Source organism: Saprolegnia parasitica (assembly GCF_000151545.1).
Source record: "Saprolegnia parasitica CBS 223.65 unplaced genomic scaffold supercont2.4, whole genome shotgun sequence".
NCBI classification, from domain to species: Eukaryota; Oomycota; class Saprolegniomycetes; order Saprolegniales; family Saprolegniaceae; genus Saprolegnia; species Saprolegnia parasitica.
The window spans coordinates 361,625-378,874 of NW_012156398.1; the positions used below are offsets into that span (position 1 = coordinate 361,625).

The following is a 17,250-nucleotide window of genomic DNA, read 5'->3' on the forward strand; positions in this document are numbered from 1 at the left end:
GCCAATGAGTAGGCGCTAAGGGCTTGCGATGGTGCTCATGCTGCACTAGCTGTGACCGAAGCGCTCCTGCGCACGCGGGTTGGCGACGACGAGCCACTTCCGACCGCCATCGTCGACATGACGGCCCAGTTGGCGTCCGGTACCACGCCACACGCATCGGCGCGATTTCGCATGCAACCTCGTAGAACTCATGCGGTCGTTGCTCGTGGCGTCCAATGCGCTCGCGCAGAAAGAAGCGACCAAAGAAGCGTACTATATCCAGCCCAACCACGTGCTCGCAGCGATGGACGCATACCCCGACCTCAAGGCCAAGGCCCTCGCACTCGTACGCCATATTAGCGCCACATCTCGTGACTACACGCTGATGCGACTGTGTAGCCGAAGCCCGAGCTGAAGAAGAAAAAGAAGATGGAGAAGCGCGGGAAGGATCTCTTCAAGGGCCAGTCCCACGACGAGCTTCTCGCGGCCCAAAACGCGCTCTTTGCCCAGGCCAAGGCCCAGCAAGACATGTAATCACTAAAATACTACACGCATGTACGACCAACTACTACGTTCAAGGACAGTGGATGTTGTTTGTATTCCAACGAATAGCAGAATGCCAGTAACGAGCCATTAGTCGTCGGTGACCAGTGCTGCAAACGTCGTCAGGTCGTACAAGGCGGCGTGGGCAGCGTGGAGGTTGCCTTGGAAGACCCAGAACACGTCGCCACCCTCGGTCACGGCCTCGAAACTGGCGCCCGTGAAGATGGTATGCACCGTCGCGTCGTCGAGGAGCGCCACATTCTTGGCAAAATACGCGTTCGAGCTCTTGATTTTGCGGACTTTCGGCTCGTTGGGCGTCGCGACGAGGTTGCCGAGGTACAGGCGCACTAGACCCGATGCTGTCTGAGCCATCGACTCGGAACTGCACGATAGAGTACATACCTGCCGCGATCACCGTAAGCAGCGTTCCCGCCTTCACGGTGGCCCGGATCGCCGCGAGCGCTTGAAACGCTGGACCTACGCAGATTCTTAGACGGTCGCAACAGGACGAGGATGGTGCGGCGCACCGCGGGGCGCCGGCGCTGTAAAGACCACGGGACCATACACATGGTCGTCGAGATGAAAGCAAAACGCGCGGACGGCGTGCCCCGGGGCAATGTCCATCTCGAATGGATTGCCGCCGCTGCCGCCGCCAGTGAGCGAGCGACCAAAGTTGGTGGTGACGCTCAGCGCGTCCGTCCACGCGCCGCGGCGCCCCGAGACGTGCACGATGACTTCGCCGGGGAGAAGCGCCAGCGAATGGGATGGCGTCTTGTCCTTGACTGCAGCAACAACGTGTTGGGGCCCATCGACCGTCTCGCTCGTTGACGTGTACGCGCACTGGAGGCCATCAAAAAAAGTACCCGACCACACTACACTCGCATCCGTAAGCACGCCAACGATCCAAAGCCAACGTCGTACGGTGCAGTGACGAGAGCGCGAAGTCCGAGTCCATCTGCGCCGCATCGAGCGTGCACACGTGGTGTTGGATGTCGGTGGTATCACCTTTGACACCCGCCACGGTCAGCTTGGCGCCGGGCAGCGATAGCCGCGCCAAGCCCTCGAGCGTGGACGGGTCCAGCGCGGTCGAGAGCAGCGCGAGATGGCTCAGAATCGGCACCAGCGCCAGCGCCTGCGTCCCAAAGAGGAGCGAGATCGACCTCGGGCTGGGCGTCGCGGCCTGCGAGACGATTTCGGTCGCATTCAAAAAGACACGGATGACGCGCGCAGAGTCGTGGACGAGTGCCACATGGTACGTCGTGTCCATGGACAACGGCAACGCGCTCGACGTCGTCTGCGATCCCGTGGTGAGCGCAAGCCTGCGCACCGTGCATTAGCCATGGAGCGAACGCGAAATGTCATATCTACCGGTGGTCACCCGTGAGGCCAAGGCGCAACTCGAGCTCTGGAAGATGCACAAACTCGGTCGGCGTGTTGGCGTACGCGTGCCACTGAACGAGGAAGACGACGCTCCAGGGCTGAGCCGAGACGTCTGCCGTCAGTCGCAACATATCGTGCGGCAGCAATTGGTAGCCGGTGGTCGTCTTGTCAACTTTGGTTGCCATCGGCTTGCTCACCGCACGGCAGGTATGCGTGAGATGCGCATCGTGGCCCGAAACATCGACCGCTACGTGCGTGTCGTCGTCTTGCAGCGGCCAGTACCCGATGGGCGACGCCGCCCAGAGCTGGCTCCGAATATTCGCGTCTACCGCTGCGGTTAGGGTCGACAACCAGTGACAATCGGCAGACCAGTGGACGGGCAAACGAGCTGGTCGAACGCGCGACGCGACGTGACGGTAGCTTGCAGCGATGGAATGCGCTGGAGCGACGACGCGACATGACTCGACAGATCAAAGCCTAATCGTCTCTTGCTCGCGGTTGAATCCCACAGAGAGTGTTGTCATACCTGGTGTCTTCTTGGCCGTGTGGAGACAAAAGGGGTTGGTGCAACATGCTTTGACACACCCTTGCACGAGTTGCACGAGCAGCCTACGTCGTTTCCATAAGCCGTTGTTTCGCATCGCTGCAGCCTACGATTGCCACAGAGAAGGTGGCACATCGTTGGGCGTCAACTCGGTCATTGACGTCGTCGTCGTCGATGCTGCATCATCGGTCTTGCCACCACTCTCCTGGCGCGAGTCTTTCCACTCTTTCGAGCCCGACACACGCCCTTCGGTCTCACTCGCCTTGGCGTGCTTGGCAGCGCCAAGCTCGGCCTCTTCGTGCACCGCGCGGAGCCGCAGCGTCTACCATATCAAGATAGACTGGTAGCCATTGGTTGCGAGATTGCACCTCGCGCCGGGCACTTGGCAGCGCCGCTTGCACTCGCTGGTTGATGGCTGCGATCGCTGCCGCAAGCCAATCTTCGCGGGCGCGCGTGCGCCGGTCCAAAACGCCGCCTTCGTACGTCGCCGTGTACCGCCTGCTCTGGACGTCAACAACAACTTTGGAGATGCATCGCACCGGATGACGTCGACAACTTCGTCGACGGAGAAGGCAAAGATGTAGTGAAGCTCTTTGCCCCAGCCGACTTCGTACGTCAGCGGGCAGTCGAGCTGGTCTTCGCACGGGTCGCAGTGCAGCCAGCGCTACACATCCATCCGATCGATACTCGCGTGAGGCGGCTGACGTACGCCGTATTCAGAGCTGTACACTTCGGTCCACACGTGGTCGGTAAAGTCAAGGACGTAGCGCGCTTCATAGCCCATCGCGCGGCAGCAGAGCGTAAAGCAGTTGGCCCACTCGCCGCAGCGGCCCGTGCGTGTCTCCAAAAGCTTGACCGGGTCGTTGTACCTAGTCACGTCGGCAATGTCTCCCTCTTGTCGCGTCGACAGCTACCGCGGAAAGCGCGTGAGGTTGCGGCAGCTAGCGCACTGATACACTTCGACGCGACTCGCTTCGCCCGCGATCTACGCATCCCCGCTACATCGACACCTGCTGGGATACTAAGGTGTACAACCTCTTCCGGTGTCGTCGGGCCGTCCGTGCGTACGAGCTGCGTCGGCGCCTCGCCGCACACCTGGCACGGCGGCTGGTTCATCCAGGAAAAGAATTCGTGCTTGAACCAGTGGATGAGCTGGTGCAGCACTTCGTCTTCAAAACGCTTGTGCACGCTGTTGGTGTTGGCCCGCGCCCGGGCTTGAAGCGTCGCGACCGGAACGACCGCCAGTGCGCGGGCCTGCTTGTCCTTGCGCTCGTAAACGTGCACGCGCTGGCTCTGGTGCTCGAGCGTGCTGCGGAGCGACGCCTCGGACGCCGTAAACGAAGTCGCTTGAGCGGCGGCCCACTGGGTTCGAAGCGTGGCCTCCAGCGCGGCACATGCTTCAACTTGGGCGCCCGAGAGAGTCGTGAACGACACTGCGGGGCCGGTGACAATACGCTCTTGAAACAAGCATTCACCGTGCGATCTAGAGGGTGCTGCATGAATCCTCAAGACTCGTTAGGAGGACGACGGACCCGCAGATCGTTCCGGCGAACGGCGCGAGATCGTATGCGAGCGTCCAGTCGCCCGACGAGGTGAGCGCCGTGCGGCAAGGGACCATGGACGACGCGTGGTCCGTGCCGATAGCAACGTCACGGACGCCGAAACCGGCAAGCGACCGGAAGAGGGATGGCGGCGCCCGGCGGTAGCAGATCGACGTCGTCGCCGTCACATACAACGATGTGTACCCGGGTGGCAGTGTACGACCCGGCACGACCTGGATGTGCGCGATCGGCGCTTGCTTGCCGCCTGCAACGGCGAGTGAGCTCAGTGTCGTAGGATCGATCCACGCACCTTTGCGGACGCAGAGAAAGGCAAAAGGACCTGGCATCCCGTGGTGGAGGTCCATGGGCAGCTTTGTAAAGCCCGTCGGCGGCAAGACATCGATGGCCCCGATGACCACCGCCAGCTCCGTGACAAAGGACCCGCGAACGACGTTTCGTGTTGCCACGTCATTGAGAATCGGCGTCACGAGGTGGTCTGCTCGACAGAATGAGGAAGGAGATATCGCTGTGTTTGCTCGTCGTACCGGGAGGCGAGCACGTGGTTGCACACGCGCTGCAGAGCACGGTGCCATCCTGTCGCGTGTACGCTAGCTGCACGAGCGGCGTCGTTGCGGCCACGACCCGCGAACACGTCTCTCGCCAGTCGGTATCGCGCGTTGGGTCAAAGCTACCGCTCGCCGCGCTGCGCCGAAACAAGAAGAGAAGTGGCATCGACTGGATGATCTTGGCCACGCCGTCCTCGGGCGACACGAGCTGCCCGTCGTACGTCAGGAGGACTTGGTCGTCGTCGGCAATGTCGCACAGCGAATAGAGCTGGAAGGCCAGGGTCTCGGCCGACTCGGCCGGGTCCACCTCGAGCGAGTACCTGCATAAGGTCATGAGCCCACGGTAGCGAGGCCATGGGTACGCACTCGCGGCCCTCGAAGAGCACGATGATCCGAACGTCCTGCACCATGTCGACGATCACAGCCCTCTCACACTATTTTATCTGGCCGTGCTGCAGCCCATAGTATTCTTTGGTGCTTTGCATTGTCACACTACTTACATGGCTACACTATATAGAGAACTATGACACGTGAATAGTGACAGGATCGCGATCCGGCGCGAGGAGGCACGGCGGGACGATGAACAGCGAGCCGTCACCGTACATGGCTGCGCAGCGACTCCGTCCGACGGGGCGCAAGCGGCGACTGACGCTGCTGCCAGAGGCCCCACTGCTCCAGGCGACGAAAGGGTACCTAATTCCTCTCGCGCACACGGCAACGCCAGTGCTCGTGGCGGTCGAAGGCCCCGAGACGTCGCCGACCAAGCAACCACTGCTCGCACCATCACCAACGCGAGCCAAGCAGCTCCGAAAGGTGAAGCTCAAGCCGGCGCGGCTGCCCGCTCTTTCGCCGCCCATCAACAACCACAGCGGCGACCCCGCGACGCCACCGGCCTCTGCCCGCGGACTTCGAGACGCGTCGGCGCTAACAATTCCGATTGCACTCTTTTACACGACCGAGTTTCTCGTGGAGCTTGCGAGCACCGTGCACCTCTCGGGCTGGGACGCGCACGATGCGGACCTTGCGTATCTGACGAGCCCGCCACCGGAGAAGCGAAATGCCCGACTCACGCATCTCTACCTGAGCGAGTGTGGCAGCCTGACCGACGACGGCCTGCGCGCGCTCGGGCAGTTGCCAGCACTTCGCGTTCTCCATCTCTCCCGCTGCCCACAGCTCTCGGGTATGGCGCTTCTCAGCGTCGCGGCGACGGTCGTCGAGCTCGACGTGAGCCATAGCCCATGGGTGGTCGATGTTGTCTTTAGTTGTATCGTGCAGTCGTTTAGTCGGCTCCAGTCGCTTCTCGTCGCGCACTGCAAGCCGTTGACGGACCAAAGCATGTACGCTCTCAACGAGCGGCCGCACAGCCATACGCCGCTCACGCGCCTCGACCTCTCGGGCTGCGTCCGGCTCACCGACACGGGAATCCTCGCCGTCCTTAACTACGCGCCCAAGCTCGAAGAGCTCAAGCTGAACGCGCTGCCGCACATGGATGGCGTCACTCTGTACGGCTGCTTGCCGCAGCAGCGTCTCGTCCCATTGAGTCTGGCGCGTCTCGAGCTCGCGCACGTGAAAAATTTGCATTTCGCGAGTCTCCTCAACGTCGCCAAAGGGTGCGGGAAAAAGCTACTCCACCTCGACGTCACGGCCGCGCTGGACGCTATGACCGACGACGTGCTCGTCGCGCTCGGTCGGTCGTGCCATCACCTCGAGACGCTCATCCTTCACGGTTGCGCCCGGCTGACAGACATGGGCCTGATGCACCTCGTGCAGTATATCCCTGTCGAGCACGAGATGGACGCCGACTTTACGAGCGATCGGGGCACCGCTCGGTGCACGCGGCTCCGCCACCTCGACCTCACGGGCTGTTATCACGTGAGTGCGAAGGGCCTTGTCGTGCTTGGCGCCAACTGCCCGGACCTCCGGAGCCTCGTGGTGTCGGGCCTTCCACGCGCGATCGACAGCGACGCGGCGATCGCTCTCGCGCGCCACTGCCGCCACATGCGCGAGTTCACCGGCGTCGGCATGCTCATCGCCACGGACGAGCAGCGGCTCTTTGGCGCACCGCAGCTTCACGCGCGGTCGCTGCGGGCGCTTTTTCTCGAGTCGACGCTCACGCACATCAACCTCAACAAGGCGAATGTCAAGAGTGACGACTTGGCGCCCATTCTGCGCGGGATTCGGTTCCCGCGCCTGACGCAGCTGCACCTTGGATCGCTCGTGACCGACGAAGTCTGCAGCAGTCTCTTGAAGAGCGCTTCGCTGCTCACACACCTCAACGTCTCGCGGAGCCGGCATCTCTCGTCTAACGCGCTCTGCGCACTCCTCTTGACGACACCGCGTCTCCGGTTCTTGGACGCCCAGCACTGCGGCCACGTCGAGAACGCTATCTGTCGCGTTCTCATCGACGCGTGCAAAGAGCTCGCCGTCCTCAACATCGCTGGGAACCCGTATGTGACCGACGCGGGTGTCGGGCTCTTTGAGCCGGACGACGTCGCCAGATGCCTCACGAGCTTGAACGTCCATGGCTGCGGCGCGCACCTCCCGATCCTTCAAGCCGTGGCCGCCACGCACCCGCGCACGCGCGTGGACCCGCACCATCTGGCGCTGGTTCCGCGGCCGTTCGAGACTGGCGCGTACCTCGCGCAGGCGCGCCGTGTGCAGCGCGCCGCCGTTGCCATTGTTCGCTGGACGCAAACATGCCTCGTGCGAGCACGGCAGCGCCTCTTGCGCCACCAGTTGGCGCGTGCTCGCTTGCGCCACCGAAGTCGCATGGCGCGGCGTATCCAGCATGCGTTCCGGGCGCAGCAAGCGCGACTCGCAACCGCCCGACGCCTTGTCGCGGAAGCCGACGCGCTGGCAAGGACGCGCGAGCGCTCGGCGCGCATTTTGCAGCGCGCGCTGCGGTCGCATGTTTTCTATTGCGCGATTTCGCGGCACGTTCGACTGCGTCGCGAAGCGGCGGCGTACGCCCGGTACATCGCCCAAGTCGCCAAAGAGCAGAGTGCGGCGCAGCTGCTGCAGCGCATGTACCGAGGGCATCTCGGGCGACGGGCGGCAACGCGACAGCGCGCGGCCAATGCAGAGCGGGCGCGGCGACGAGAGGCAGGTGCGCGTCTCGTCCAGCGCGTATGGCGCGGCGCCTGCGGCCGGGCCGCCGCGTCACACTTGCGCGCGAGCACGACCGACGCGATGACCACGTACATGCTGAGGATGCACTGTCACCTCGTCGCGTCATTGCACGTGACGCGCATCGTCCGCGGCTTTCTCGGGCGAAAATGGACCGCGCGCTGGCGCCGACACGTCACCGAGGTCGCGGCCCGACGGCTCGCGGCAGCGCGTACGATCCAAAAAGCCTTTCGAGCCCACTTTGCAGGGGTCGCCTTTGCCCGCACGCTGCACGGCAGCTCGAGAACGATCCAGCGACACTGGCGTGGCGTCGTCGGGCGCCGACTCGCGACGCAGTGCGTTCTGCGGGACGCCTACGTCCGTCCCGTGGTGCTCTGCCTCCTCGCGCCCCGAAGCATCTACCAGCACGCGCTCGGCGAGCGCTGGCAAACCAAGCGCATGGCGGCGCTGCGTGTCGCCACCGCGCTGCAAAAGCTACTGCGCGGGTGGTACGGCCGTCTCCGCGCGCACTTTGTGTGGAGCTCTTGGCTCGAGCGAGCGTACCGCCAAGATGTGGCGGCCCGGGTCCTCCAGCGGTGCTTTCACCACATTGTGTACGTATTGTTTCTGGTCTACAGACGGCATGACAAGTTGCAAATGGCGTAGGCGGCGGAATCAGCAGGCGCGCGTGCGCGACATGATTGTGCACCGCACCACCTGCGCCGTTCAAATCCAAGCCACGTGGCGCATGTGGAAGGGCAAACTGCGCTTCTTGACCTTCTTCTTTGGCCGGTCGCGTCGCCGCAAGCACGATGCGACCCGAGCGCTGTACTGGGACGGCCTCTGCGCCAACGATAGACATGCCAATGCGTGGAGCCGCTTCGTGCTCGTGCAGCGCGGGGCCGTCGCAACGCTCGTGCGCTTTTATCGGTCGTCTCTCCTAGCACGCGGGTGGCTCTCGCCGTCTGCCCTTCGACATCGGTACCAGAAGGCGTCCCGTATCCAAGCGGTGGTCCGAGGGCACCTCACGCGCGCCCGCGTCCGTCTCTACGCCGCGTCGGTTCTCATCGCGACCCAGACGCTGCAGCGCGCGTGGCGACGCAAGCAGCACTTTATGCGCTGGCGGGCTCTCACCGAAGCGTCGCGCGAGCGCAAGCGCAAGCGCGACGAGGAAGACCGTGCAGCTGGCATCGCCAAAGCGCGCACCAACCAGTTTACGGCCGAGACGATCGACCGCGATACCAAAGCTGCGATTTTGCTGCAGCGCACGTACCGCACGTTGCGCCAGCGCGCCTTTTACAAGAAGCGCATGGACGCCCGCGTGGGTATCTGGCGAGCGCAGGCCGCAGCCAAGATCCAAGCGAGCTTGAACAAGCAAATGGCAGCCGTCGAGTTCCAGGCCGATGTCTGGCTCGCGGCCAAGAAGCGCGACGTGAAGTTTGTCGAGCCTGCGCTCGAGCTCAACGAAGACGGCGAAGAGTACGCGTCGATCATTGCCCGCACAGACGCGATGATTCAATTGGACTTGGAAGAGCAGTGCGATCTGCTGCGCGAGACACTGGCAAATCTTACCGAGGACTGCTACCGCGAGTTTTCGACGTACGAGCTCTTGGCGGCCGAAGAGCTCGAGATCCAAGCCCACATGCGCTACTTTAACGACGTCAAAGCGCTCAATTCGCGCTTCCGGGTGGAAACCCAAGCCTTGCTGGAAGCTCAAGTGCCGTTTGCGACACAAGGACGGCAGCTCATCCTCGAGACATCGCGGCTCGCGGGTGAGAACCAGCGTCTCCAGCACGAAGTGATTCGCTTGAACAAGATCCGAACGACATTTCAATCGACGTCGACGGACCGACTCGAGTACGACCCGCTCTTGTACGAGCTCGACATTGATCACATGCTCGCGGCGTTGGAGCCCGAGTGGCAGCCCAACTCGAACGTCGTCCTCTCCGCCGTCACGAAGCAGCTCGAGCGCGATGCGTTGCCCACCATTCAGCAAGTCCATCAGGATGACGCAGCCTAACTCGTCAACGCAGAGACTCGTATACAGTGTTCTGGCAGCGACAACCTGTCTCCATCTTCACCATTCATGGCGCACGTGGCACGCGATGAGAAAACGGGTGGCCAGTCGAGTTTGGGATTACAGTCGCGACGATAGAGACCGCATCAAGCAGTTCACCCCGCCTGTCTTCACCTGCAATCCTCAAGCGATATGGCAGCAGCCCGTCGTTTTTACGAAGGCGCAGGGCGTCACGACTCTATGGATGTTGTTGTGCTTCTTTCCATGCAGAAGTAGGGCGGCAAAGAAGCGTCGTGCTTGGCCCCAACGATCGGTCCCTTACGGCCAGCAGTGATTGATTGATCCTGCGAAGCGTAGACCCTGATCCTAGTCTGCAGTGCCCACATATCCGTGACCGCCACGCAGGCGACAAGTGACGAAGCGAACGAAGAATGATTAAGTCGGCTTGCGCGTCACGTGTTGCTTGGCCTTGCCAAGCTCGACGGCGTTCGCACGCTCTCCAAAGACGAGCGAGCACTTCGTTTCGAGCGCGTTGGTCGCGAGCGGGTTGACGCAGAGAAGCAGGAGCGTCTTGGCGTGCCCACCTACGCTTGTTTAGAAAGGCCGCAATTCCGAGTACATACCGATCGCGTCTTGCAGCAGCATGGTGAGCTTGCTGTTGCGGTACGAGACGTACGCGTCTTGGTTCTTGAGCTGCAAGAGCACGTGCCGAAGCGCACTCAGCGACTTGTTGATGTGCTGCGCCTCCGTGCGCCGATCGCCATGCTAAGCCGACCTTTTACATGAACACAACACTCGAAGCATCGAGGCCGGTACCGAGTTGGACGTCCCGAGGCGCTCCGAACCCGCGAGGTCGACGAGATGCATTTTGGACTCGGTCGTCTGCGACGCATGTTGCCGTCGTATCCGCACCGACGTGATGCTAGACACTCGTTTGAGCGTAAACTGCTCGAACGACGATGGGCGAGTACCAGTGCGATCGGCTGCTTGCGTCGTTGAGGTCGTTGGCGCCCACGGCGCGGTGTCGCAGCGCTCGGTCCATGGTTTGCACGCACTGACGCACCGACGTCATGGAAATCTACACGCGCCGCTGAGCTTCATTTGTCCAGCGTTGCTCCGTCGTACCCAGCGGCGGTTGGGCACCGAGACACCCGCTTTCTTGTCCATGTGAATATCGAGCTTGGGCTGTCCAGGTACGAGGAGGTCGACGAGCTTTTCGTTGTAAATCTCAACGACCGAGAGATCGACTTGAGTCCTACACTTTGAACGATGACGTGGCGTCGTATGCACGGAAATGCGTACGCGCCACTGCTGTTGAGCTCAAACAGCTGCTCAAACACGCGGATTGAGATGCCGCTAGCATATATCCCATTTCGTGAGTAAAAGAATCGGCGAGATGGAGACGACGACTACCTTGTCTCGGCGCTGCGTACGTCGCCGAGCATCGTGTGCGTCTTGCCCGACCCCGTCTACCCGACGAGCACGTCAGTCGAGTGCATGAACCGCTGCATTTGCGTACTTGGCCATAGGCTAGGATGCACACGTTGTAGCCATCGAGCGCCGACGTGACGAGCGGTGCGATCTCGCAGTAGACGTCTCCTACATGACGAGAAGAACGATGAGCCACGCTGGACGACGTGGCACGGTGCACCGACGCTGGGACGCGCGCTGGTCAAAAATCCGGTCGACGGAAAAGGTCGTCTCGGCCACGTCGTCGGTCTTGACGGTGAGCGCTTCGGTTGAATCGACTCGCACGCCAAGCCGGCCAGCGACAGGGCGGATGCGGCAGTACACGCGAATGTTGCCTGCATGTATGAGAAGACACTATTGTGCACACGATTTCTGTACCGCGGAGCTCTTGGATGGTATTGTGCAGCATTTTGCGCTCGTGAAGCAGTGCAGCGTACTGGGACTGCAGCGAGCGCACGCTTGAGCTCTGCTCCAGCGCATTGTCGTGCTGCTGGGTAACCAGTCGGCGCAGCCGATCAAAATCGTTTGTAAACGCGGCGACATGCGCTTGGAAGGTCTGTTTGAGCTCGCATTGGTCGGCATGCAGCGCCGAGACGCAGTCTGATAGCGCCGACAGACGACCTACGTCATGCTGAGGCGGATGCCGACGATGCGTCGGCGGGTCGGGTGGCGCCATCGACTGCAGCGCCCATGCCAAGTGCTCTTGCGTCTTCTTGTGGTACTGGTTGGCACTCACAAGCGCTTCGGTTAAATAGTGCACGCGCGCCAGCAGCAGCTTCTCTGTTGACCGCGAGATCGGCGATGGTGGAGCGACCGGACGGCGAAAGACCGAGGTGCGAAGCGGCGGTGATGGCTCTGGCGAGCTCGCAGGGGACAGCGTCGCGGGCGTCGTACGGCCCATGGACCGTCTCGGCGTGAGCAGCACTCGTTGCTGAAGACGAGAAGCCGAACGTTGCGTGCAATCGTCGTCATCGTCGTCGTTGTTGTTGCTCTTGCGGCGGCGCGCCATCTCGAACCGGTCGTCCGACGCGGCCTGTGACAACGAAGACAACGACCGGAGACTCGGGGAAAACATGTCGCCGTCGTCCGAGAGATCAGTCGACGTCAAAGGCGACGCTGTCGGCGATGATGCGCGCATCTTGGTCCATGCAGGGCTGTGGGACGAGCCAAATATGGATGGCTCCTCGTCGTCCTCGGACAGACCCCGGGATGAAGCAGCTGGTCGTGGCTGCTTGTGCGTCGTCGTTGCCTCCAGTGCTCGGCCGCGGTACTTTGTGGGCACGCGCAGTCGCGACTTGGGTCGAACGTCGGCGGTCGGCGTCCGTGCCTGGCGCGTCTCGAGGAGCTCGTCGTCAAAGGGCAGGCGCATCGCGGGCCGTCGTAGCTCTCTCTGCAGACGCATCGTCGGAGGCTTGCGGTCTGCGGCGAGGGCCAGTGAGAGGGCCCGCGGGTGCTCGGCCATCGACGCCCGACCGCGCAGACGAACGTTCGATTTTGGAGTTTCATTCCATGTGTTGCAGGAGACACATACAAAACCCAAGATATTTTATCGAAAGTCAACTGAAAAAGAGATCTCGTTGAGATCTTGCAGCAGCGAGAAAGGCCGACGCCCGTCCAAGCAGCCTTGCATCACGTTCGGCTCACATCCTACGCTATCAAAGGTCTGGCGCCTTCTCCATGGCTACACACGCATGGAGGCAGTAGAAGGCCAGACCTACGCTGCCGCCACGCGTGTCGCCGCATCTCTTCCATGCATGCGGGACAACGACGATAAGGCGACAATGACCCTTGTATGAGATGAAGTGCTAGTCTAGGCCGGCTTGCTGCATGAGGCCTTGGAAGGCGCCGCCGTCTTTTGCGAGAAGGGTGGTCGGCGTGTCGTACTCTACCACGCGGCCTTGGTGAAGCACAAGGATCTTGTCGCAGTGCAAGATGGTCTCGAGGCGATGCGCGATCACAAGCAGCGTCACGTCAGCAAAGCACGACCGCACCGCGTCTTGGATGCGGCGGTCCGACGCGGCGTCGACGTTGGCTGTCGCTTCGTCCAGCACGACGATCTTCGTGTCGCGCAAGAGGGCGCGCGCAATGCAGAGCAGCTGGCGCTGGCCCACCGAGAGATTGCCACCTTTCTCCTTCACTTGCAGCTCCAAGCCGCCCCGGGTTGCCACGTACGAGGCCAAGTGCACGCGCGTGAGCGCGCTGTAGAGATCGGCATCGGACGCCAGACCCGACGGATCCAAGTTGAAGCGCAGCGAGCCCGAGAAGAGCACCGGGTCCTGCGGGATGATCGTGAGCGTGGACCGCAGTTGCTGGACGGGCAGATTCGCGATATTAACGCCGTCGATGCGAATGGCGCCCGCGTCAATCGGCACGATGCGGAAGAGCGCGCTGATGAGCGAGCTTTTGCCCGACCCGGTCCGACCGCAGATCCCGATCTTGTCCTTCGCAGCCACGTGCACATGCACATCCTGCAGCACACGCGGAAGGTGCGACCGGTACCGCATCGCGACGTGCTCAAAGGCAATCGTCGGGTGCTTAGGCCACGCGTCCGGCGCTGGCCCCATCGTCGCAGCGTCGTCTTCGCTCTCGAGGCTCTCGTAGTGCGCGAGCCGCTCGACCGACGTCATCATCGTGTCGACGGTGTTGTAAAACATGGCGCATTTGGAGAGGAACGCCGAGAGCTGCGCGGCGTACGTGAGCGAGAGGCCGGCGGCGACAACGCCCAGCGACGTCCGAAGACCAATGACGAGGAATGCGACGACGACGACGATGGCCGCCGAGAGCCAATCGAGGCGCATTTGGAACCACGCACGGGCCATGTAAAAGGTCGAGAAGAACTGCATGTGGTGGTCGAGCTGGCGCCGGTGCTTCTGGAGAAACGCCGGCGCCATGCCAAACGCGCGGATCGTCGAGAGACCGTGCAGCGTCTCCGAGACGCTCGTGATGAGCGGTGACCGCGTGACGCTCTCGAGTCGCTTGAGCGCACTCGCGGTGGGGTTGAAGCATTGCTGGACCTCGTAGAACGAAAAGAGCATGCACGGGTACACGAGGATGACGTATGGCGTCGACGCGCCGCAGACGAGAAGCACGGCGAGGATCTGGAAGAGAAACTGGAGCAGCATGAAGCCGTAGAACGGGACTTGCGCGTCGAGGAGGTCGAGGTCTGTCGAGAACCGGTTCAGAATCCGGCCGATCGGCGTCACATCAAAGAACGTCGGCACCGCGAGCGAGAGCACCTTTCGAAGGAGATGCGTGTGCAGCGACTGCGAGCAGCGCTGGGCGACGAAGAGAGCGAACATGCTGCGACCCCACACGAGCAGGACGGCCGCGACGATGATGCTAGCGTAGGACCAGCTGGACGCGACGCTCGACGCCCGCAATACGGACGCGTTGGACCAATGCGAGAGGTACAAATCCCCACTGACGACGACGCCTTGGCACACGAGGTAGCTCAGTAGCACGGACGCACCGACATAGCGTCCGTTCCAGCCGCTCGCGCCAAAGTACTTGACGTATGTGGTGACGGAGACGGCGCCGACCGCACGCTCCTCTTGGGCCACGAGACCACATGGCGTCTTCTGTTTCTTCGCGACGTCTGGCGCCTCGCTCGTTGTTGCCTCGGGGGAGGACGTCGTCATCGCCCTGGCACTGGTCACCAAGTGCGGGCACGCCGTCATGACGTCAGTGTATGCGCCGTCGGCGACGATGCGTCCGTGGTCCAGCACAAGGACGCGGTCAGCGTGGGCGAGGAGATGGTAGTGGCTGTTGAGCACGAGGAGCGTCGTCTTGTGTTGAAGGAGGCGCTGAAGACCGTCGGTAAAGACCGCGCTGGCGACGTGGACGTCGAGGGCGCTCAGCGGATCATCGAGCAGCACGAGGTCGGCGTCCGTCTTGTACAAGGCCCGCGCCAGTGCGACGCGCGCCTTTTGGCCGCCGCTCAAGTTGATGCCGCGCTCGCCAATCTCGGTCGCGTCGCCATCCGGCAGCATCGCAAGGTCGGCGCGGAGCTGACACGCGTCGAGAACCGCATTGTACTTGGCGTCGTCAAAGGCGTCGGCAAAGAGGATGTTGTTGCGCAGCGTGTCGTGCTGGATCCAGGGCTCTTGGCTGGCGTACGCGACGCTGCCGGCAATGTCGCGGACGCCGAGGAGCTGGTGCATCTCGCCCAAGATGGCCTGCACGAGGCTCGACTTGCCGCTGCCAACGGGCCCGACGAGCACCGTCAGAGACGGTCCACGCAGCTCGAGCTGCAGATCATGGAGCACTAGCGACGTGTCTTCCCACGCAAAGGCCGCGTCACGCAGCGAGACGCACGCAGCGCGTGGCGCCGGAGTTGGCGGCGCCGGCGGCATCGTCTCGAGCAGCAAGAACTTGTTGACGCGCTGCGAGGACGCGTAGGCTTCCGAGGCGTACATGACGGCGTTGGAAAAGATGGTGCACGGAAGCAGCGCGGCGTTGAGGAGCGCCATGACTGTAAACGCTTTGGTAGCGTCCATGTCGTGGCCGAGACCGATGTAGCAGACCCAGACGACCGCCATCGTCACCAAGGGCGCGGCAAAGAGCGTCACGGTGTTGAGTACCCGGAGTGCTTGGAAGGTCTTGATGAGTTCGAACTCGCGGGCGCGGACCGCCGAAATGTGCGCTTCCATGTCCTTCTCCCACGCGTAGAGCTTGACGACGCGGATACCTTGGAGCACTTCGTTCATGAGCTTGACGCGCTCCGCTTGGACGGCAAGAAGGCGTCGCTTCACAGCGCCAACGCGCGTGCCCGAGACGTATCCAGCAACCATGAAGAGCAGCATGAACGCGCCACCAATGAGACCCGTCACCATCCCGAGCTCGACGCCGATGAGGATCATAATGACAAGCAGCATCGCGGGTGCGACGAGCGACCAAATGCCGAGCCAGAAGCCCTGGAGCATCTTCTCTGCGTCAATCGTGGCCATGGCGACCACGTCGCCGGACGAGACGTGCTGCTTGGAGATGCTCGAGAGCGCGAGCGTTTGGAGATAGACGCTGTCCACAAAGATCGTCTTGACGTTGCAGCCAATGTGTGCCGCAACGTACTGCGCATAGTCCGCGCACGCAATCGACACGATCGATGAGCCCGCGAGAAGACCGGCGAGGCCGTAGCCCGACGAGATGCCCAAGCTTGTGCTTACGTGGCCGGATGGCGCCTGAAGGTACTCGAGGATCGCCTTGATGACCCACGGCTGGAGCAACGTGAGGCCGGCCGAGACAAGATACAAGCCAATTGTTGCAAGGATCTCGCACCGAAACGTTCGCCAAATAGCCTTGTGCAAAGCAGGCGCGGTCGCTTGGCGCTCCTGCTGCCAGTACCGTTGGAAGCGGTCATGGACAGCGGCGGCCGTGTCTCGTTGGCAGAGCGGCCAGACGTCGGCCTCGTTGAGCGGCGTCCGCGCGCCTCGGCGGATGAGCGGGTCGAGCCAGGCCATTGTAGCCATGGAAGCCACCCCGGCCGTTTCGACGGGATGCCGGGTCTGCTCGAGGCTCACGTACGGCGTCGTTGTCGCCATCGACATCAAATCCAAAATGAGCAGGATAGACCACCGTCGCGATCCGACCAATCACAGTGAGCTTGGATGGATCTAGCCAATCAGTGCCAACCTCGGAACTTCATTCCTTCCTCTTGGAAGCTTCACCGAGTGCGCCCCAGAGTGCGCCCCGCCAATCGTACCATGCAAAAGAGCTTTCTCCAAAGCGGCGGGACGCGTGCAACCTGTAGATCCAACTCAACGAGTCAGGGTGGAATTCGAGAAGTCGCTAAAGCCCTACCAATGTAGGAATGAGAAGCGCGCATTGGATCAGAGAGGACGCTGATTGGGTCGTCTATGAATCGCGCGTCCGTGACGCAGGTTGGTCGATGTAAGAGTCGGACAGACAACGCGATCCAATATCTCGGGTGACGCAAATGCGCAGCTATCGCTCAGTGTGCGCAATTCGTTACGTAGCTCAGGTGTAGTGCTGCAGTATGTATGTTCGTCGTTGCGTTAGTTTTTTAGTTTGAAATCGACGACAGCAGTTGTGTTGGATCGCAAAAACGTTGCCTCACGACGAGCAGAGTCCACTGCCAGGCATCAAGCA

General features: G+C 62.0%; 5 protein-coding genes across 5 annotated transcripts; 2 read left to right on the plus strand and 3 right to left on the minus strand.

The window, feature by feature from the left end:
- Positions 1-283: 283 nt before the first annotated feature.
- Positions 284-513, plus strand: SPRG_19254 (hypothetical protein; the record flags this gene model as incomplete). Its single annotated transcript, XM_012340283.1, has 2 exons — positions 284-325; positions 379-513. The coding sequence occupies 2 exons, from the start codon at positions 284-286 to the stop codon at positions 511-513; spliced, it is 177 nt and encodes a 58-aa protein (XP_012195673.1).
- Positions 514-612: 99 nt separating this feature from the next.
- SPRG_19255 (hypothetical protein) lies at positions 613-4,963 on the minus strand (the record flags this gene model as incomplete). The annotated part of the gene is made up of 17 exons (XM_012340284.1): positions 613-869; positions 925-999; positions 1,050-1,394; positions 1,444-1,841; positions 1,891-2,227; positions 2,272-2,379; positions 2,429-2,511; positions 2,557-2,768; positions 2,815-2,944; positions 2,986-3,110; positions 3,156-3,315; positions 3,361-3,431; positions 3,482-3,929; positions 3,979-4,252; positions 4,298-4,483; positions 4,533-4,873; positions 4,920-4,963. The coding sequence occupies 17 exons, from the start codon at positions 4,961-4,963 to the stop codon at positions 613-615; spliced, it is 3,594 nt and encodes a 1,197-aa protein (XP_012195674.1).
- Positions 4,964-5,132: 169 nt separating this feature from the next.
- SPRG_19256 (hypothetical protein) lies at positions 5,133-9,678 on the plus strand (the record flags this gene model as incomplete). The annotated part of the gene is made up of 2 exons (XM_012340285.1): positions 5,133-8,272; positions 8,325-9,678. The coding sequence occupies 2 exons, from the start codon at positions 5,133-5,135 to the stop codon at positions 9,676-9,678; spliced, it is 4,494 nt and encodes a 1,497-aa protein (XP_012195675.1).
- A 417-nt stretch (positions 9,679-10,095) lies between these two features.
- Positions 10,096-12,643, minus strand: SPRG_01606 (hypothetical protein). Its single transcript, XM_012339974.1, has 10 exons — positions 11,524-12,643; positions 11,331-11,480; positions 11,195-11,274; positions 11,089-11,144; positions 10,978-11,031; positions 10,801-10,930; positions 10,647-10,753; positions 10,492-10,597; positions 10,299-10,440; positions 10,096-10,259 (listed from the first exon to the last, which is right to left on the minus strand). Exons 1-10 carry the CDS (start codon positions 12,605-12,607, stop codon positions 10,111-10,113), a joined length of 2,058 nt encoding a protein of 685 aa, XP_012195364.1. The 5' UTR covers positions 12,608-12,643; the 3' UTR covers positions 10,096-10,110.
- A 302-nt stretch (positions 12,644-12,945) lies between these two features.
- On the minus strand, positions 12,946-16,682 carry SPRG_01607 (hypothetical protein; the record flags this gene model as incomplete). The annotated part of the gene is made up of 1 exon (XM_012339975.1): positions 12,946-16,682. The coding sequence occupies one exon, from the start codon at positions 16,680-16,682 to the stop codon at positions 12,951-12,953; it is 3,732 nt and encodes a 1,243-aa protein (XP_012195365.1). The 3' UTR covers positions 12,946-12,950.
- Positions 16,683-17,250: the final 568 nt, after the last annotated feature.